This window comes from Nicrophorus vespilloides, unplaced genomic scaffold (genome assembly GCF_001412225.1).
Source record: "Nicrophorus vespilloides isolate i.1.1-1 unplaced genomic scaffold, Nicve_v1.0, whole genome shotgun sequence".
Taxonomy (NCBI): Eukaryota; Metazoa; Arthropoda; class Insecta; order Coleoptera; family Silphidae; genus Nicrophorus; species Nicrophorus vespilloides.
In genome coordinates, this window is record NW_017100099.1 from 1218327 (window position 1) to 1241042 (window position 22716).

At 32.1% G+C, this 22716-nt stretch overlaps 2 protein-coding genes across 3 annotated transcripts; both read right to left on the minus strand.

Moving 5' to 3' along the window:
- Positions 1-2186: 2186 nt before the first annotated feature.
- LOC108567914 (cyclin-dependent kinases regulatory subunit) lies at positions 2187-3314 on the minus strand. Its single transcript, XM_017928701.1, has 2 exons — positions 3112-3314; positions 2187-2889 (listed from the first exon to the last, which is right to left on the minus strand). The coding sequence occupies exons 1-2, from the start codon at positions 3192-3194 to the stop codon at positions 2712-2714; spliced, it is 261 nt and encodes an 86-aa protein (XP_017784190.1). The 5' UTR covers positions 3195-3314; the 3' UTR covers positions 2187-2711.
- A 2673-nt stretch (positions 3315-5987) lies between these two features.
- Positions 5988-22335, minus strand: LOC108567940 (influenza virus NS1A-binding protein-like). Of its 2 annotated transcripts, XM_017928754.1 has the most exons (10): positions 22165-22335; positions 16623-16692; positions 9632-9792; positions 8824-9027; positions 8591-8767; positions 8288-8531; positions 7963-8227; positions 7747-7904; positions 6971-7687; positions 5988-6914 (listed from the first exon to the last, which is right to left on the minus strand). In XM_017928754.1, exons 2-10 carry the CDS (start codon positions 16645-16647, stop codon positions 6748-6750), a joined length of 2118 nt encoding a protein of 705 aa, XP_017784243.1. In that variant the 5' UTR covers positions 16648-16692; positions 22165-22335; the 3' UTR covers positions 5988-6747. The 2 variants fall into 2 exon arrangements, with proteins under 2 accessions (XP_017784243.1, XP_017784244.1); XM_017928755.1 differs by lacking the exons at positions 16623-16692; positions 22165-22335 and adding an exon at positions 13553-13627.
- Positions 22336-22716: the final 381 nt, after the last annotated feature.

Here is a 22716-nt window from a genome sequence, read left to right on the forward strand (position 1 = left end):
ATTTGTAACCCCTCTTTAAGCTGCCCCAACGTACATTCGAAATACTTCCGGTCGCACGCATTCACCGCTGGGGTAGTTTCGTTGGATCATAAGGGGCATACAGACCGGAAACAATACTTCTTTGTCATTTAATCGAATGGAAATGCTTTAAAATGAAATTAATTAAAAATTCTTTGTTGCTGGAAGCTCCGAACCAAGTTAATGGTTTTATTTTTTTGGTCACAAGGGATGGATATAATTCTTAAGTGGTTGACTTGCACTTAACTGAAAATGGCTTTGTTATACATTAACGTTGTGATAAAAAAATAAAATACAAGATCTTTATAGCAGACCTTTCTTAGAGAACAAAATATGTACAATACGTATAGAATAATACCTTTACATTTATATTCGTACATTTTTTAATATGAATATTAATACAAAGCAGACATTCATCATAACAAAATTACATTATGGTTGATAACACATGTATAAGGCAAAATATAATAGGTATAAAACAGTTACAATAATTCTTCGGAAAATTGTTGAACAAAGCGAAATAGTGAATGAAAATAAGGATCAACCATGCAATTTTTGTTGAATTAATTATTTAACAAATTAGTTAAATATATTTATTTTAGGCTGTGATCATTAGTCTTAATGAATTAGATACATTTATCCAATTAGTTAATAAATAAATACATCCACAAATAATATAATAAACTCTAAGATAGGAACAATATTTACATCATACAGTAAAATACGGGTTATCCGGGTCTCAATTTACCGTAGTTCGGGTTAACCGTGGACGCGGCTGATTTGGTGTTTAATTATTTTATAAGCGTACACAGGGACGAAATTCTGCTATATTAACATAAACTTCGTCATGAGGACCAATCTTTTGACTAATTCTGATAAATTAAAGGCGCCACAATCCGAAAAAGTTTGGGAACCTCTGAGTTAAACAAAAAAATCTGCTGTTAGTAAATAATTTTGCAAGTAAAACAATAAAAATTACAGATTAATAATTATGCTTTAACGAATTAACGCGAATAATCGGCTTTTTACTGTATATACAATATGGTTCAATCAAATATGAGAATACAACGCAAACTATATGTCTGCATTTATTGGTGCATGAATTCTATTTGAGTATTATTAAAAGATCAAAATCACCCAGCTGAGAGGGGTGTTCCATGACCGGAAGTTATAGCCACAAGACTTATAGGAATTTGCCGATTGACCTAGTTTCTTTTAGAGTGTATAGTCCATACAATTTTATATGTGCTTAATAAGTAGTAACAGCTTCGATATTTGATCTAAACACAAACAGCTAATAAAGTAATCGTTTTCACCAATTTCCCGTATTGTTTGAAACCGGACTAATCGAGAATCAAAATAAATTGCACAAAAAAATAAATAAATAAATACACAATAATGTGTGTACTAATTTGTTATTATATATTTTTATTTTGCTCAATTAAAATTTAGTTTGTTTTGAAATGTTCAAATCGGACTATGACTCCGAACTTACCAAAACCGTACTATATGAGGTATGCTGTATTTGTATATGTTAAAATACCAGTGATAGAAGACTTCCAACTTCTAAGCTAATATTTTATGAACAAATGTATTATCTATTAACTTTGTAACTTTGATGAATTTATTTCTTTGGTTTAGAATTTGTGAATATACTTTTTAATACGTCTTTAATCTAATTATTGTAAAATTATTGAAGACTAATGTTGTTGCTTTTACATTCTTACTAATCTATATTAATTTTTATTAAAATTGGATGTGTTTCCATGAGATCAACCTTGGTTGGGTTTGTTTACTGTATGTCTGACTCAAAAATACTTGTTTTTGTTTGTTTTGAAAGTGTATCAATTAGGAGTATTCATAGTATCATATTAATGTTATTGCTGTCGTTTTATACATACGCATGAATATACACTAATAAAAGTTGTAGAAAAATGAATATGTATAAATTAGGGATTATTGAAAATAGAAATTGTAAAAAACAGTTTTATTGTATCATAAAGTAACAGCCATTTTTCATATTATATACTAATGAGATTATTAATATTTATAAGTATGTTAGTTAGTTATGATTCATACAAGACAATAGAAAATTTTCTGACAAAAAACTGAAAAGAAAGAAATAAAATGAATAAAAAACAGAATTTTGATTAATGCAGCAGCAATAATAACGCAAAAGATGCATCTTTTGGAGAAATAAAATCTAAAAAAACGTACTGTTCGTATTTTGATAATAACATTTTTTTTCTTTACATATACCTAATATTAAACAGGATAGCTTATTTATAAAAAAAAATATATATATTTTTCATTGAACAAATTTTAGGCCAAATACTATTGCTAGATTTTAATTGTGTTAATAAGGGATGCTTTAGTAAATATGTTAAGTGGAAGCATTGTTATATTTAAAAAAAAAACAATATGAATAAGATGCTAATAATAAAAAAGCTGAAGAGTAAATATGTATGTGAACCACCCCCCTTGGAATTTGTAAATAACTGTGTGAAATCTGGAATGTTTTGGCCAAAATTTGAGCATTATTAAAAAAAAACAGAAACTTAAATCTCTAAATAATAAAAAAAAAATAAGAGTTTTTTTTTAGTTTGTTTCGATGATGCTGCTCATCAAATCATACTTTTGTTCATGTGGGTTTATAAACATATTTACAAAGAAACAAGATTCCGTGGATCTCCTTATTGAGGTGGTGTGGTGATGGGTCGCTTGAACAGGAGGATATGAGGTTCAGGTGTATGAGTCATATAATGTATCCAACCCTTGCTCTGCTGCACCCCGATACTCCTCCATTCCTGCTCTGACATTAGATGAGTCTTCGGAACCAATTTGACCAGTTCCCTTGGTAACACAACATGTCTGCAATGAAAAAAATCACAAATGCCATAAACAAAAACACGCAGATTCGGTCAAATTCAAACAAAAAAATATTATATTTTAAAGTGTTAGAGTGACGGTTTGTATGTAAATAGTACGATACAAAGGAAATTCCTTTATGCTTTTTTCGAGTCCATCGCGAAGGCCATGCCGTACTTTACAAAGACGAGGGTTGTAAAGACCATTTTGTTTTGATGTTCTTACCTGTATTCGTACTCATCGTCGTAATATTTATCCGAGTAGTAGATATTCTTATGCATTTCTTCGATTAGTTTTTCCCGGTTCATGGATACAAAAGGTTTTAGCTGCGAGGAAAACTCGGAAAACTACAGGAACTTTTCACCGGCTCTTTATTTTTCAGTTTTCTACAAGAAAACACTTGTTGAACGCTGTTCGTACGAGTTCACCAACTGTTTTTGTAAACCGAAAACGCATGCCCGTCAAGCTACAATTCCAATATGACCAACTATTACAAAATTAACGTAAACATACATAATTTTCATCAGTTAAGCTCAAAACTAACTCGAAATTGTTATTGATAATAGTTTATTGTAAGTTTAAATAGGTACGGTAATTTTAAACAAACATAAATAAATATTTCACCTAATTATACAAGATTTCCCTTTAAAGTAACTTGGGTTGCATAATCTATAAACAAATGCTCGTTACTTTTTGAAAATTTAAAAATACGCTCATTGTTTCATCTATCCAAATATATTACCTCTTTAAAAAACAAACACGCAAGAGTAGTGTCAAGCGGTGTGTATAGTACTCTAGATTTATTTTAGTGTTAGTTATTTAGTTTAGTTTTAGTAATGTAATTTAGTTTAAGTTATTATTTGGAAATTTGTGGTATAGTTTTTTTTTAAAGTAAGTTTTTTTTGTACTTTTTTTGGGGGGTCAGTAAGACACCCCCAATAATCTGGGTGACTCCGAGGGAGATCAGGTGATGGTAGTGGATACAGAAGTGAAGTCCCCGGAATCTCTTGCAGATATAATTGCTTTGCTAACGAGTTATAAAAACGAAAGACTTAAGTCTTCGAAGGCAAAAACAGTAAAGTGACTATTTCGAAGGAGCTTTTTTCCCTCAATGATATAGCCCCATTCGTAGTCCCATTGGAACCCGCTATAGCCAGTGTATCCCTGCGCCCACTACAAGTGGGTAGAACATTAGACAGATACAAAATTAGGCAAGTAACAAAGGTAGAAGGCAGAGATAAGAATATGGTCGCAGTGACCTTTATGAATGCAATAAGTGACCCGTGACCTTTGTAGAAAGAATAAGAGCTTGTATACCATCTCACTTAGTATCGTCTAAAGGAATAATCAGAAACATAGACAGAGAAATTACTGAAGATGAAATTATGGACAATATTGAAACGGAAGATAAACGACAGGTGATGAAGGGGAAAGATTGAAGAGATCGAATGACGAATCTGGCAACCCAACATACATCCCCACTAACACCATCCTAATAACGTTCCGCGGTAAAATCTTACCAAAATCAATTTACTTATTCCACAATCATAGGACTCCGCAACTGCATATACCCCGGACTATCCAATGTCACGGGTGTATGTGGTATGGCCACCCTAAAAAAAATGTAAGAATAGAGATCCACGACATCTAAGAGTGCACCATCAAAGATTCTCGTACATGCTTCCTCTGTGGTGGAAATCATAATCATTACACCACAGAATTCAACAAAACATTGTCTGAACGAGTTTGCTCGGAGTACCTATATGAAAACAGGTCAGAGAACAAGGGAATAGGATTTCGGATTATCCTATTCCCTTGTTCTCTGGGAATGTTACCATGGTCTCACGAATTCAAGTTCATTAAGATCTGCAGCTCATCTTTTTTGGATGAATTTGGTGGATTCACCGCACTGTGACTGTGGGATGATATCCACTGCAAATCACATTTTCAACGTGCTCAGAAAATTCACCTTCCGATCTCCTGTTAAGTCCTGTTAAGGATGAAGGACAGTAATATATATAGACTAATTTTAAATTTTATTAAAAACTCTGGCTGTGTTGTTTAAATATTTATAATGTGTTTATTCATTGTTTCATATTGTTTTTATTTATGCTTTGTTAAATTTGATGATACATTTTTTATTTACCTTCCTAGACTGTGATAAGAGCTGAAAAGTATCTGCTCCTGAAAAGTTTATATAAATGTTGATTTTATTTATTTTTATTTTGTTTTTGTCATACATTTCTTATTTACATATAAATTATTATGTTTACATCGTATAATTTTCTATAGACGTTTCCAATGGTCCATTCACTTTTTTATTATTGTGTTTTTAATTTGCTTGTTTATATGCTTTGTTCGTTTGTTTGTACTATGTATTTATATCGGTGGCACTTGCAAGCCCGACAAACGAAATCCCGACATTCGAAATCCCGGCTGGCTCAAAATCCCGATGTTCGAAATCCCGACTATCATAATCCCGTCTATATCGAAATCCCGACAGTGTCTTTTATTATTATAAATTTCTACAATAACATTTGTATGGTAGTCGGGATTTCGATATAGTCGGGATTTTGATTGTCGGAATTTTAATACAACCGGGATTTCGAAAGTCGGGATTTCGATACAGTCGAAATTTCGAACGTCGGGATTTCAATAGACGGTCTTTCGGTTGTCGGGCTTGCGATATAAACCACTTTTGATATCAAATTATATCTTACTCTTTTATTCATTAGGACCTACAAAAGTGAACATAATGGGGTTTGTCCCTAGGTTCTACGACAACCTTAAAGCGGTCCTGTATCAAATGGCGACGTTTCACAAACATATTTTTGTGAGTTAATGATCAAATAACATTATTAATACTAATGTTTAAGAAAGAAACATATTTTTTTAATACTCATCAATACATATATATTTAATCATTTCATATAACATACGTTTTAAAATTTTATATATATATATATACTGTATATTAAAAAGAAAACTATACAAATAAACATTTATTATAAATTTATATTATACAATCAATAATCTTTTATTATGTCTTTTATAAATTCCCATTCATGTTTTCATATAGACCGAATTGCAGACAAAAATAATAATATAATAATGAACAAACTTAACAATTTATTCGGAAACGAAAAAAAAAATAGTGTATATATAATATGTAAGCCATGAGACAACGCAATACACAAACGAAAAGAAAAATATCTTACACATATGTTATCCTCACGTAGGCCAATAAGAATCCTCATAATAACAATACTACTACATCATACATCCATATATAATTATCCCAAAAACACTTCCTAAAATTAATAATTTCTTTCATGTACTTTCCTTTCATCATCCATAAATAGTTTCATTTCATTTCACGTTTTCTTTCATATATATAATATTTTTCCATTTATTGCGAGTGATTGATAAAAGAGTATGCAAAATATATATTTATTTTTCTTTCTTACTGATCTGTACTTAATATAATAATTCCTTAACTGTTTTCATTTATTATTCATTATAAAATGCCAGCCTTCAATTTATATTTCAATATATAGGTAAATTTCTGTTATTCTTCAAATAGTGTATAAGTGTTCTTTTAAATGCTTCAAAGAGGAATCAAAATCACCGAAAAACGGATAAAACGATATGTGGTCGAACATAAATAAAGATTCACGCGGAGTGAAAGTAAATGTAGAAGAAAAACTTAATTCGTAACATGTATATAGATATATAAAAAATGTATTTCCAATGTAAAAGGGTCGATGGAAAAAGGGCTTCTTTTGCTTATTCTTATTCGTATTATACTTAATTAAATATATATATGCTTAAATCCTAAACAAATTAGCCATGCACTTATATTTAATGAGTAACGATGGTCCCATTTATAATTGAATCTATTACTGGATTGGACTCAGAGAAGCTCTGTCTGGAGCTGGTTCGGCTCCGGCAGAAACCCTTTTGCACGAATGTTGTCCACTCGTTGGAATTCTCGTCCAAATATTCAATAGTATTCAAGAAAGTTTTGCCTGAAATGTGTACCAAAAATTAATCATTGGATTGAACATTAAATTTACGGATTTACCTGAGAAACCACCAACTGCGTAAAGCCTGTTGCCGACGACGGCGACTTCTACATTAGCCCTGGGCGTCGTCATGCTAGGTCCAACCACCCAGGTTTGCTGCTTGGCATCATAGATTTCTGTGGAGCTCAAAGAGTGCGATCCATCGGATCCTCCAACAACGTATAGCCTGTTGTTGAAAACAGCAACACCGCAACCTCTGCGAGCTGTGATGATCGACTTAATCATAACCCAAACATCGTCCTCCGGGTTATACACTTCCACGGAGCTCAGGCAATTCCACGAATCACAACCGCCGATTGCGTAAACCTGATTCCCGTACGCAGTTAAACCAGCTTGGTATCTGCCAATGTTCAGTGGAGCAATCGAAGTCCACTTTTGTGTCTTCGGATCGAAAACGTCGCACTGCTTGATGCCAACTTGACCGTTCCATCCTCCAACGCAGTAGATTATTCCATTCAAATCGCAAACTCCTGGATTGCTGCGTGCTAAAGGCAACCTAGGTTGACTCGTCCATTTTCCTAGATTCATGTCGAGCATCTCAACAGTCTCCAACTCTGTGGTACCGTTGCTTCCTCCAATAGCGTATACTTTATCATCGAGAACGGCGATTTGGAATCGACCCCTGCTCTCCTTCAGCTGAGGAAGAGCGGTCCACGTGTTAGAATCTGGGTTATAAAGCTCTGCGGTTTTCAGACACTCTATCCTATCGTATCCACCTGAATATTAAATTACAGAAATAATTAACATTCTTTAATCAATTAATTAGATTTTGTACCGCAAACGATGAGGTTGTTGTTTAGGTTACCACAACCAACGGCGCATCGGGGATTCGACATGTTGGCAAGGGCGCAATACAAGTCGGGTTTCTCTTCACTCGATGGTCGGCTGACGTCGGGTGTGGCAATTGGGGAAGGTGTTGTAGGCATGTTCAATCTGAAATGCAAATTCGTTTTATAGAAACAATTAGATGAACGTGTATGGAATAGATTACCTTAATTGCACCGATAGAGTGCATAATTTTCCGGCTAGTGTCACTAACGCCAAGAAACAGTGCTCTCCGACACGAGAGGAAGCGATCAGATTCCAATCGGGTTCCGCTTCCGCTTCCAAATCCTCACCGATTTCGCGCGAGTATATCAACACGCGGGGTTTGCTTGGCTGCACGAGAGACTTCCGTTTGGCTTTCGAGTTTCCTGTCACGTTCTTCAAAGACATTTTCTTGTAATCCTGCACAATATCCGTGTCGCAAATATCGCCTATAACATAAAGTAATATTTAGTATTGAGTTAATGAAATATGTACAATCAATTGATTACCTGTTGGTAAGCTTGTACAATCTTGTAACGAATTATCGATGGCTAGGTATAGCATGTGAGTCCTCTCATTCAGGCTGAAATGAGTCAGAGAATTCTCGTTCAGCTGCTTGCGAATCCAATCAAGTACCAATCGGCATAGAGAGCTATGGTTGACATGACTCATCTCTTGTCTGGACTGATTCAGAATCTCAATCCTGGCGCAAGATAAATTCAATAGGGATGGACTCCCGGTGATGCCGTCGAACTACGAATATTATCGATTATTAACGAACGAGTTCGCGTTTAATATAAAAGTTCGTTTACTTCATTTGCAATAAATGAATCGACTTTTTGAGTGAGTTCCTTGTTGCGAGCAATACCTGGCAGAGACCTGGTTTCAATGCAGTTATCCACGGACAGATGTTTGATCAAGTGCTGTGCACAACATCTAGCAACACGCTCGATTTTCAAATGGCAAGCGGCCAAATATACAGCCTTTACCTACGACAAGTAATAAACCGTTAGAAATAATTGTTAATTCAGATGGAGGTAATTACTTGATCGAAAGGTACTTCCAATGAAGCAGTGTAGGCGTACTCAATCAATATCTGAAGAGCCCTTTTGTCAAATCCTCCGTTCAACTTGTAGGAAACCACATTTTCCGTGCTCTTCTGTTCCACCTCGTTGGAGAACAGCTCGAATAGGTATGGTGAGACGCTGGCCAGGATAGCGCGATGGGCGTGAATCTCGACGTTCCCAACCTACATTTATTTAACAACAAAAAAGGACTGTTAGCAATCATCGAAGCACGTCATCTCGTCTACGAATGCAATGATAAATTAGGAAGGAAAAAAATAATAAAAAATTACCATCACCTACAAGAACGCGTAAACGTTTCTGAAAAACATCAAAATTAAAACGTTCTTTTGATTTAGGGGTAAACATATAGAGTCAAGTCACGTAAACACTCATTAATTTATGTATGTATAGAGATAATAAGAATTTTACCTAAAGCCGATTTTTCTGTTTAATAAATATTCTGCAAAAAGAAATCATTTTTCACCCCCGATTTTCTACGTCCGACTTAGATATTTTGGTTTTAAGGTAAAATGTACTTAAAATCTACTCACTACTGCTTAAACACATTATTGAAGAGAGGTATGTAGGTAGTGACACACGCAGTAGTGTATCTGGCCGTAAACAGATTCTACAAAGTTCCCAATCGAAGCGACCAGCCGATCAAAAAAAATTGTAACGAATTACTAAAAAGGGTTTTTATTTTTTTGTTTTTGCTTTTTGTATTTTGGGCACGGTCACATTCGGCTGGGAAATCTTAGAATTCGTGAATACAGTCAGTGCACATACGTGAAGTATAACGTCACAAAAGTGACGGTTTTTTCTCATCATGTTCAAGGCGGACAGCGTGTTGTCTTGAAGCTTGTCGTCGGTGAAGATCAATGGGAAGGTCTCCTCCTCTTCCTCCATCTCAATTCCGTTCATCCCGTTCGAATGATACTTCGCGATACCTGCAACATACAATTCATCTTTTAAAAAACCACATACAAGAAAATACTCAAATACTCTTTTTTTACTTACTGTTACTTACAAAGTAACATTATAAGTATCTAAGTTTCGTAATTACATCCAACTAATATGGTATCTATACTATGTTAAGACTAGATATATGAAATTCATTAATATTCTAGTCTTAATATATATTCTAGAATATAGCCAATAGACTAAAATTGAAATTTACCTATGATTACTTAAATATAAAGTTTGATAAGTAACAAGTAGATTTTGCACACATTAATTAACAAGTAATCGCTTAGTGCGCAAATATGTTTGTTTTATTTTTGTAACAAATCCCATTATATAAATTTAATACTGAAATATTCAAAAACGCAAAAGAACAAGTAAAGTATAATCCACTTTACGTTTTTGTATGTATTTATTTGAAGGTTTCAAGTTTGTCTTAGTTTCATTCAGTGAATAATGGAAAGTTTCAAGTGGAAACCGAACAAATGCACAGCGTTCACTCAGTCCGTTTGATTTATTTATGCAATATTTATTTTCGACTCGACTATGTTAAATAATACATAGAGATCGCAATTTGCTCAACGCAGCATCCAAAAATAGAATTTGGCTATTATTCGAGTCAAAATAGAATACCCTCGTATGTGGTCAGGATTCTGAAGATTAGAAACGTGCGCCTTCATCTACATAAATTACAATCTACGGTTGTAAACAGTTCTATAAGCACAAATAAACGGAACAATTCCCAATTACTACTGGTCCAAAAATAAAATTATATCTTGAGTTTCGCACACGAGTCAATATTTGATTTGCGGTGTTTTGTAAACAACAATTGGTTTTCTACAGCGCCAACGTTTAAATTCGCAGCAGATCACAAACATCAAAACAGACGTCATTTAACTGCAGTCATGTATACTTGCGGTTTGGTACTAAAAAAACAAACATATTGTTATTAATGGACAATGTTTTTATTTCCAATGCAAACATGTTTTTCATTCACAAAACTCACACGAAAGAGAGAAAACTGAATTATCCGAATTCTCGAACTTAGAATGATTTAATGCAGTTTTGAAATTCAAAAATTCAGGAGTATCAAACTGTTTTTGACAATATCAGAGGTTAAGTCAAATCTCTTTTTATGCGCTTTATTTTATACATTTAGTTCTTCGTTTAGTCTGGGATATTGGCAATATACGAGGTATAGTTATAGTATCTTCTGAAATATGCATTAAAAATATCTTCAATTGGATAATTATTGTTGTTTTAAAATAAATTGATTCAGCTTAAATTATTTCTTATGGAGAACTTTTATTATGAAATTCGAACAGTCAATTAGAATGGATTGTGTTCAAGGATTCATACAATACATCAGTAATACTGTTTGCTTTATTATGTTTCAAACGCAAATGTTTGCAAGCATTCTGCGCGTCAACCTTCAGAGTGAAGAGGTGGAAAGAAAACACGATGGTTTTCAACAGGTCGATTGGCGTTTTAACCCAAATTGCACGGAGTGGAACCAATTGCCCTAGAAATATACATCACGACAGGACCGTAATCGATTCTGCGATACGTCCAGTGTTTGTGGATGGTGCACAAGGGCACAAAGCACAGTTCGAGGCGCATTTCCTAGGCGGGGATCGTCCTGCTCATACATCCTGTACATCCACACGCAACTGAAATCCCAGGCATCGATCCAAGGCTCACCGACCCCCCGCCCCATCCCCAGCAACTGCCGGTTTGCAACCCCATTTCTGCACCACCAGCACAGCACGTCTGGCGGATAAAGGACCTTCGATACCGTCGACTGGTAAATGGCCAAAGCGTCGCGACGCAAAAAAAACCCTTCACCCGCCCGTCAATACAATGCATCAACAACTCCCTCCCCACACGAAAGAGATTTTTAACTGCTCCCAATTGACCGGACGTCTTCAAAACCACTTAACGACAAACTCGACGAAAAGTCTCGACAGCTACAATTGACAAAAACAAAGGAAAATCTCTTTCTACTTCCGTTTCCTACTTAACGAAAGGTTGTTGGCTCAACGCCAATTAATCAACGCTTCAAGGTCGAATACATCTTCGCACCAGACAAATATTTGCCGAACGTTTGGCGCAATGATTTTCTTTTAAAAAAAATCCCCGTCCTCCCAATTATTACAGACCTAATAATTAAAGACGTACGATTAACACCGTCTGAAATAAATATATATAAGCACGTCCCAATTCCAAGCAGGAAATACATTTCTATTTCTTTCCTATCCGCATTTTTCTGGGATCGTGGGTGAAAATTGTGTTTGCTTTTTTCTTTTTAAATCCGAGTTTCCGTCTTTTTTATTTTGAAAGTCACGTAATTTTAGCGGATCTTCGAGCCAAGGTTGAATTTATCATGGGCCAGCTGCCTATGTTTAATGCCTCAAATAGTATCGCCAGATAGTTCAGTTAATAGTAGCGATACCTACTGTCTGGCAGCAAAATACGCAACAAACAAAAAATAGGTGACTTGTGAAACATTTATTTCGAAATTTAAATAAAGTTTTTAAAAAAAAATCTTTCCGCTAAATTTAAAATACCCCAAACATTGCAAAATACATATAAAACATAGTGTATTTTTACAGTAAATAAAACTAATGGTAATTCCTGCAACTATAAATTAAATTAATTCCAACTTAAATATGATAAAACCTCTGACTAAAACCTTACAAAAACATTTAAAATAATATATATATAAACTTTTTAGATATAATTTTAACAATGATTTAACTTCCGTTTTATAAACGTTCGGTAATACCTACAAACATATTTTCTGAAACTTCGGGAAAATAAATAACATAAAAGTTATAATAATTGATATATGTGATCTGTTTGAAAGTTGTCCCTACGTGTAATCAGATGACAAAATGTAAGTTCGTGCGATTAAAGACACATAAATGTACAGAAAATGGGTCTTATATAAGAGATGTTCATTAAACGAAATTTCACCAAAAAATCGCCAGATTTGTCATATATTCTCTTAACCTGTTTAAATTGCTGGATATATTTTTTAGTAAATATTGATTTTTCATGTTGATGATTGATGCGAATAAGATCAAGAGTTTATTGAAAAAAAACTTACTAAGATAAAATCAATTGAAAATATGTAGGATATACTAGTATTAAATCGTAAGAAAACTGGAAAAAAACATAACACCAATAAAGTTGTGAATGTATAAACCAAAGATCAATATACTAAAATATCCATTTTAACATTGGTACGTACTTCGTTATTATTATTATATTTTCTTAATAATTAAATAAAATAACTTGTTAGAAATTAGAACATACACGATAATTAGGTTTGATAAAAAAAAAGATTTTAAAGCAAATAACAAAAACTTCTTGTTGCGCCGTGTAAATTACAATGCAAAAAGCCTTGACCCATTTTCTGCCCTCGACTTTTCTCTTCGCTGCCCTTTATTTTCCCCCTGAAGACCAGCAGCTTCCATTCTCATCGCAACAACTAAAACCCGTTTATACAGTGACGTCCATTCAAGCATTGTCCGATTGTTCAGCGCATACAAGTTTCAACCCCATTTATACAAATACCATCATTGATGTAAATAACTACACGTATCTCTCTGCCCAAATGCGCAGAATACGCGCACAATTCAAAACGTGAAAATTGAAGTATCGAACGCAAATAAATGTATAATTAGCGCAATAATAGCGGACATAAAAAAAGACACGTACTGAATGATTTTCTGAATAACTTACGTCAAAACAATTTACACCTAATTGACTGTGAATTACACCATGCGTCGCAGTGTTGTGTAACGCGAGGAAAATAATATACTGAATATAATCCTGTAAAAAAATATATATATACATCATCACGAAAACCTTCGTTTAATGCGATCATTCATCAATCCAATTTATTCTTGTGTAGGTCACGTGCACGTTACGAGGGGGCAAAAAGGGTGATTGGGTGGGTGTTCTATGTCACCCCCTTTCATCGTATCCGATGAGGTTGTAATGTATTGCCTATGCAGTCATCAATCGATTCCCTTTAACCGCAGCAAATAGGTCTTCTAACTACAAATTAATTGTCTCGACCTCGTTGACCTAATGGTCATTGTCCGAAGGAGGATACAATTCATTGCCACGAAAATATAAAACGAGAATCATTCTCGACCGAGACCAACCAATAAAAGATGATGGTTACTAATGATGGGTATACAGCTTCCGCCCAGTAAGATGTATTCGACGTAGAGATTAAAAGTAGCTAAAAATAGTTAAAACCGATGTTCGGGCACCATTCCTGATCGCGCTCAGAATGAAACAGAAAAAACATATATTGTAGAAGGAAAAACAACGTGAATACGCACAAAAATAAAACCAATTAACGTTTGGATAACTCTCAATTTTATAATTAAATCACTGCTAAATATATCCGGACACAATTAACTTTCGTTTTCGTTCAGTCTAAATGTAAACACAACACAGCAATTGATTGAAATTTTTATATGCACAAATAAAAACTTAATTAGTTTATCGAATATTTATATTAATTGATGCTTTAACTAGTTATTCTATACATTACCTAGTTATTATATCAAATAACAGAATAATATATTAAAAAATAATATAGTCATTATTAAAAGGAAATATTTCAATACAGTGAACTGTTTAATACAACTATTTCTAATAGATATTAAATAAAATAAGTACAACAAAACCTGTCTTTAATCAGTCCGGATTCACTATATAGTCCGGTTTGTAAATTTCAAAACGAAGAAAACTTTCATTGAGTAAAATGAAAATAAATTCTTTAAAATTGCTTAGTTTTTCGATTAGACCGGCTTCAAACAGTCCAGGATCTTGGAAAAAACAATAATCCGTACTATGCGAGGTATTATTGTATTATTGTCGACGTGAGTGCTAGGTATTTCTGTTGATTAAAACTTTTTTCCTAAAGCCAAATTATTTTCGTAGGTAGTAATTACCAATTACCTACTAGATAAGACTGACACACGAAAAGTATTTGTTTCAAAATGTATTTAGAAACCTTGGAAACACAGTTATATCGATCTAAATACTTATTTCATGCGCATATTTAGTATTTGTAATTTAAATCATGCGTACAATTATTCTGCAATAATTGATTTTGTAAAAAAAACTATTTAATGAAATCGATTATTATAGAATAATCATTAATTTGCTTTTAATTGAAGTATGGGTGTGCAATTATTCAATAATGTAACGTTCCGTGACTTCGAAAAACCTTTTGTAAAAATGTCAAGTTTTTCCATGTGCGTCCGTCGTGGAAAGCTTCATGATTAATGCACGGAACCGTCTCGACTTTCGCATTGTTCCATGCATAAATCGACAAGAATACAGGAGACTGGATTAAACGAAGAAAATAATAGCAAACCGCATAATGTGTACATGGAACTATGAATATAAACCGTAAACTTATCAATTTCTTGATAAAAATGAAATCAGATCGAGGCATGTGTATGGAGAAATTACGTGTTTTTTTTTGTTTAATTTTAAAATTACTACCATAAAATAAAAGTAAATAACCTATTAGTTTTGTTATTTGTGTAGTCTACTTATTATGGATTTACTTATAAAATGTACTAATTTTAGTATAGAGACGAATTTGTAAAGTCATAACAACAAAATTTTAATTAATTTTCAATAAAAAAAATAATTGTTTTATTAGATTTAGTTGTTAAAATGATTAAATTATGAAACAATATGAATTAATTATGTATTAAATAATTATTTTCAATCGATTCCTCCAATTTATTAATGTTAAAATTAGTGGAATGTTTGCACGCGATACACGCGCAGTTTGTGGGCTTTTATTCCAGTGACATTGAAAACTGAGTCGCGGTTTTGTGTTGCAAAAAAAAAATATGATACACCAAAAATAGCGTGCAAAATGCAAACCGAACAAAATATTCTCGTATTCCAATACGAAAAAAGTTTATTTAATTGGAATGTAATAAATTCTTACGAAGTAGTAGTTTTTCCTAAGAGGTATAGAATCCTTATCAACTCGAAAAAAAGTGAACTTATCGGATTATCGCCGTGCGCTCGGTCTGTATCGTCGTCATAAGACTTGTTGTCTGACGAAATTGCATATCATGTGTTTCGTTGGTAACAGAGATTACACGAAGTTTCGTCGATTGAACTGAACCTAATTAACCGAAAAGTGTAGAAACGTATAAGATAACGTTACATTTAATTGCTTATTGATAAAATTAAAGCAAATATACGCAATATTCTCTCTGTTCATATAATCAGATGAAAAGTAAAATTCGGTATTTTGCACAATAAGTAAACTCAATTATGTTGGTTGTTTGTAATTGTTCTGCGACCCAGCTGTCATTTCACGACCCACTAAAAATATAAGGTTGAGAACCTTTGCTGTAGAATACCTAAAAATTGAAACAGTATTTCATTTTGAATATTGTCTTAGCCAGCGTTTCTCAAACTTATTGGTCCGCAACCCCCTTTTGCACTTTGGTCAAAGTCTAGAAATTTGTTGGGTCTAGAAATATAGGAATTTCTTGTCCTTCAAAGAATTAAAGCGACTTGGTAATTCAGATAAGATGTATCATTCTTTGTTATACTTTGCCAAATTTTGCAAGTATACTTTATAGCTAACACATACATCATTAACAAGTTCCAGCATGCACTAAAGCGATTAACATAAAATGTATTTATACATTGTAGTCACTGCTGAATTACAGATTAATATCCTAGTGTGTAGATATAAATAAATGATTAGTTTTACAATAATTTTATTATATTGCATTAGATATTGTATATTTACCATTGGTAGCTGCAGCGGTGGCCATCTCGAAGTAGTTTCTAGCTGCGGTCTTTGGGTCTGATGCAATCAACTGAAAATGAGAAAAAAATGTAAAGATGTTTTATTACATAACCATATGAAATTCCGCGAAATTAAACAATGAAAGAAACATGTTTAATACTGGAAAATAAAACCAAATATAATATTTTATATGAATACATAAATTATTTTAACAAATTTTACAATTTACGCTTCACTCGAATATAATCATTTATTTTTATAATTTTAACTAAAAACAAACAACTTTTCCTACAATTGCCTTTCAGTGAAATGTTGTTTCCAAAGTTTAGTTGTATGAGTAATAATGACTCATAGTTGAAGTTATTCTTGTTTGCTGTAGGAAAGTTCGAGTTCAATCTTATTTAAATATAAAAAATGATTCGTTTCTGTCAACTATTATATTGTTGCATCTACGCTAATCGTGTTAAGTTAAACAGTTCAAGATTCCAAATGGAACAAAAGAATAGTATAATGTGTAGGCTAATAACATTGAACAATAAAAATCGGACAACCTAAATTCGTTACCTTGGCATTATTAACAATTAGTCTGTAGGCGCGTTTCGCAAATTTACGACATGCGCGCGTTAAAATATACTTGAGCTGTATGAAATGTACGTATTCATCAAGAACTCACGAGTGCAGTCAGTTCTGTGAGGAATGTAAGCCTTTGTTGACAGATACATTAAATCTGGTGTAAACGTGTTTGAATGTTTAGTCTTGAGCGAAGCTATATTTAAAATCTAAATAATTGTCAGAACTGCATCAACAGAATAAACAAACACTTCCTAATACAAAATTATAATAACATTTTTTAAGTTTATGTTATAAAATGGTGTCATTATATTATGATCGACATATAGGTAACATCTGTAGATTTACTTACAAATCATGACAATTCAATAAAAAAATATAAGACCAAATATTCTGGACCTTTTTGAAACTGGTTTAATTGAGAACCACATAAAAAGAGACTTGATAAAGTACAAAACAAATAATTGAGTGTACTAATTATATAGAATTTGCTCAATTAAATTTAGTTTGTTTTGAAATTTTTAAACTGGATTTGATCGAAGCGGGACTATGTGAGATATTACTGTATTTTATTGAAACCATTCGCGTTTTTATTTTTTCAGTTTAATAAATGATAATTGTAGATTTCCTAATGAAAACAAACGTTTGGTTTGAAATTACGTTTTATCATGCACATTTGCAGCACAGTGACCCCGGTTTCATTTTTTTTTGTATAGAAGTGAAGGTCATGTAATGGCATTTTGCCGCACTCACTAAATAATTATACCGTACTCTATTTGAACACACGGCTTCATTTGATTATTTGTAAAATTGAATTGTCTTTTCTTTGTATACAAAATTGAAACTATAGTTTACTTAAGCCTTAAAGATTTAGTCAAATATCATGCGGGCACAAAATTCATGATGAAATAAGACTTGGTCTCAAACTATTTATGTTGTAAAGCATTATTAAAAAAATAGACGCAACTAAAACAATTTTTGATCAACATGTTGTGAAGAAAAAAATCCAAAAATAGACTTTTTTTTTATAAAATCCATCAAAACTTTGTAAAAAGTGTGTATTAGGCTGAAATAATTTATGATCAAAATAATGAGAATTTGTTTTTAAACAAAATCAGATACTAAAAATTTGTTGAATTGCATTTAATTATCATATAAATTGTAAGAAACTTTCAGTTTTAGGAATATTTTTCTGAAGAAAAAAATGTTAGTCATGCAGTGTATATTTTTAAACTTGGATTTTCGCATGAGTTATTCATTGAGTATGCATGCAAAGATGAAAACCGATTCATATGGAAACTTGATAAATGTATAATTCTCAATAACTTAAATGAAAAAAAAAACGTGAATCGCGTGTAGCCACTTCAGTCTTTGCTTGTAAATCCCCAATTATTGAATCGTATTTTATCGTACTAAATACAATATATATAGATAAAATCGTGAAATAACTGTTATCCATTAGTCCTACTTAGAAATAATTAAATCAATAATTTCAGTTTTTATTACCTACAAGAAAATATAATATAGTGGAAACTCACTTAACGAGTTTAATCCGTCCAAAAATTTCCGGATTTTACTCTTGAAACATATTAAAAATACACATAATATGTGTACACAAGTTTTAAAAATGATGTAGCAGGCGCACAATCCTAGTCACTCGTTATACGAAACGTCGCTCGTTAGGCGAGTCATTTTTCTTACAATTAATTTTGCTCGTTAAGCGATAGTGAATTTTACTATTCTCTTTGATTGTTTCTTTTATTATAATCTGTATATTGTATTCTCGTGTTATTTATTTGTTACTATTATGACAGATTATCGTTTTATTTGACATAAGTTTTGGTAAATTACCGGTGTTATTACGTCAACTGTCAGACACTACTGAATAGTTAACAACAATATGTACAATACATATGAAGTACAATAAACATTTGAAGGAAATAAGAAAACTATTTTTACATATTGTATTGACTTGCTTGGTGTATGGTATTCATTACTATAGCAAACTATATCAATTATGACAAATTTTCATTCAATTTGACACACGTTTTAGTAAATTACCGACATTACTCAAACTATCTTAATCTGTCAAACAGTTTACTACCAAATAGTTAACAACAATTTGTAATTTATATAATTCAACTTCAATACTTATGAAGTATAATATTTCTAAGCTTTCTGTTATTAAGAAGTTCTTTAACACTTTGTCTTCTGACAGTACTTATAAGTACCGGTCATTATTTAAATCATAAAGAGACGTGAAACAGACCTAACTACTTGTTGGTACTTTTATGTAATCTTTATATTGTATACAAAAATGATTTGTTTTGCAATACTCACTCAGTGAGTACAAAACTACATTCAAGTAATACTTGTCACTTCTGTATAGAATACCATGAAATAAATTGTGATCTAAATCTCTATATTTCTAAATCTATCTAAATTTATAGGCAAGATAATTTTAATATGATTTAAAGGAAATCCAAAGAAAAATATTATTTTGTTTTAATTATGTTCCCTTTGCTAGGTTATACTATATAACTAAATATCAAAATTTGACATTTAACGAAAAAGGTGAATACAGAAATTCGACATTAAAATATATAAAGTGCACTGAATACTCATGAAAAGTAGAACACAATTACTTAGTTGCTCTTAATAATCCATTTATTACTTTATTTGTCGATAAATAAATATCAAAACTTGACATTTATTTCATTATATTCGACTTTAATACATATAAAGTACAATGGACATAAAACAATTACTTAGTTCATTGTTTATTTACTTTATTAATGAAATTTACACTACATTTGTCGAATTAATGACTTTTATAAGGTGAATGAAAAAAATGTTAACCATATACTCGTATGAAATGTAGTATTACGATTGAAATACAATCTTAACTCGTCGTGCGATAACGCAGAGCGCGACAACTGAATAGCAACAAACTTATCAAACGTATAATTAATGTTATCAGACTGGAAACCATTTTCTTAGGTTCCGGTTCAATGCGTTCGTATTGGGTATTTCTCGCATATTGATCACTAACAATAGAACGTCGCACGTTGTTCAAGTGTATTACTATCCTCGTGTAAAGCAACACCTGTTCCATAACAGTAGATTTTTATCATGGATATCACACAAAATAATAAATTAGGATGAAATTTATGTATATAATATAATAGAAATATAATTTTATTAATATCAAATTTTAGTATTTTTTTTAACTATGACTATAATTATAAATTTTAAGTTGACAAAGACTTAATTAATAAAATTCTACAGAAAAATGAAATATTATTATTATTAAAAATGTTATATTCTAATTACTCTATAATACATAATTTCAAAGTAACTTGATTAATTCAATCGCTTTTTAGTAATATCTTGATTATAAAGTATTGAGACGTGAACAACATATATAAACAAAATATAGTAAATTCATATGAATATTTTGGTTAATATAAATTATTTAGACTAATTAAAAAAATTATTTATGTTAGGTTATATTATGTTATTATATCAGCAAAACCTCGCATAGTCCGGCTTCGATTAGTCCGGTTTTGAAAATTTCGAAACAAAGAATATTTTAATTGAGCAAAATAAAAAATCCAAAAAAAATATTTCATCACTTTTTGTATGTATTTAGTTCCTACGAGTTTAGTTAGACGAAGTAATAAATTATTATTTTTTTTAATTGTATTTATTACAATTTTTAATCAATGTTTCTGATGTAATTATGATTGTAATTATTCGATGTAATGCAGACATTTATAATATTTTATTCAAAATATTGATCATTAATTTTAAATTCTGACCAAATAAATAGCACTGCTTGATTTAATTAATTAAAATTTATTACATACACAAAAACATTTATATACAAAAGACTGTTGGTAGCAGCCTTTCCGCCCTAATTAATTAATATAAATTGGTTTTCAGCCACCAAAAACACTGTAATTGTATAATATTAATGTGTTTAAATAGCTACAGGAAAGGCTTCACAGTTTGTTTTCAGCGCGTGTTCAATCACACCGTTTAAAACGATATCTTATCAAAAGATGTGTAAAATATTATTAAAAAAAAGAAAGAATGCATGTACGTTGTTGGTAAATGAAATAATTTTGTTCCGCTTTGCTGTGAAACTACGATGCAAACGTCTAGCGGTTTTCTGGAAAACGCATTTTCTAAAGACGCGGAATTTGCAATGCTTTATTATATTGCATAATGTTTTAAACGTTTGGAAAGGAGAGTCGAACAGGTAAAGAAAAGAAGACCATGTGCGACCATTGAGCACGAATCTGGTTTACCCAGAAAAAAGGAAGATGGTAACACACAAAAAAAACTTCCCCTAACGTCTCATTGATGTTGAACAGATGTGAACGAAATATAATAACAATACCGTTCTTATTTGAAAGTCAAATGTAATTGAACGAACGTAACGTGTGATTAAACTATGAATAATTTAATATCATTGCCGTTAATCGATAGCACGGTTTTGTTTATTTATTTACTTGTTATTTGTTTGATGCGTAGGATATTGAGTTGTTACGTGCGCACGGCTTCCATCAAGGGGAGAAAAGCGCGCAAAAATGCGCAATTATATTTATCTGCGAAATCCGAAGGTCCGTTTTGATTGCTAGATCAACAATCGATCCAGATACCGAAATGTCAACAACAGGACAACAAATGAAAAAAATAAATAAACAATTGATTATTATTATATAATTTTTGTTATTGTTTTTCTTCAAACCGGTATGAAAAGAATATTGTTAATGGATTCGCTTATGTTTGATTCATTAATTGTTAATATTTTTATAAATATAAAAGGCGGCTTTGTAAAGTTTAACGAACGGAATGTCACGCGCGCTAAATAATGAAGAGCGTCGAGAGACAAGATGAAGAAGTGTATATATAAAAAGAAGTAAGGAATTGGAAGATCTTTGGGGGATGCTGGGACTTTACTTACCGGTTCCAATGGAACTAAAGATCTTGGGATTCCCTACGGACGATCTCAGGACAAGAAACACAGGACTTCGCGTACACCGAAAAAACACAACAATGTAGCAGTCCCAGCGTGGTCACGCCATGTTATGCGCGTCCTTTGTCGGTCCTGCGGTGATTTATATACGATATAGACAGACTCTAGAGGCGCAGCGAGCGATCGAAATCTAGACGGATTTCACAATCAGTTATCTATTATTCTAGAGTGGTTGCATACCGCACCGACAACGTAACATGGCTACACGCTAAGAGATGTCAGGATTGTGCTCGACGTTGTGTTGATAATTTGGTTGCATAATGTTGCTGATTGTGATATCACATTGATGTTATAGAACAGAGTTTTTCAATCTTTATGAAGTCTTACCTATGTTTTTTTTTATACAACTCTTCAACAAGTACTGATAGTCACCTGTATCATGAAATTCCAATAGGAAAGCAAACAAAAAACCAACAAAAATTTGTGGTGGCAGATAAACCCGAAAAGTGGTAGAAAAAGGGCCAAAAGATATATAAACCC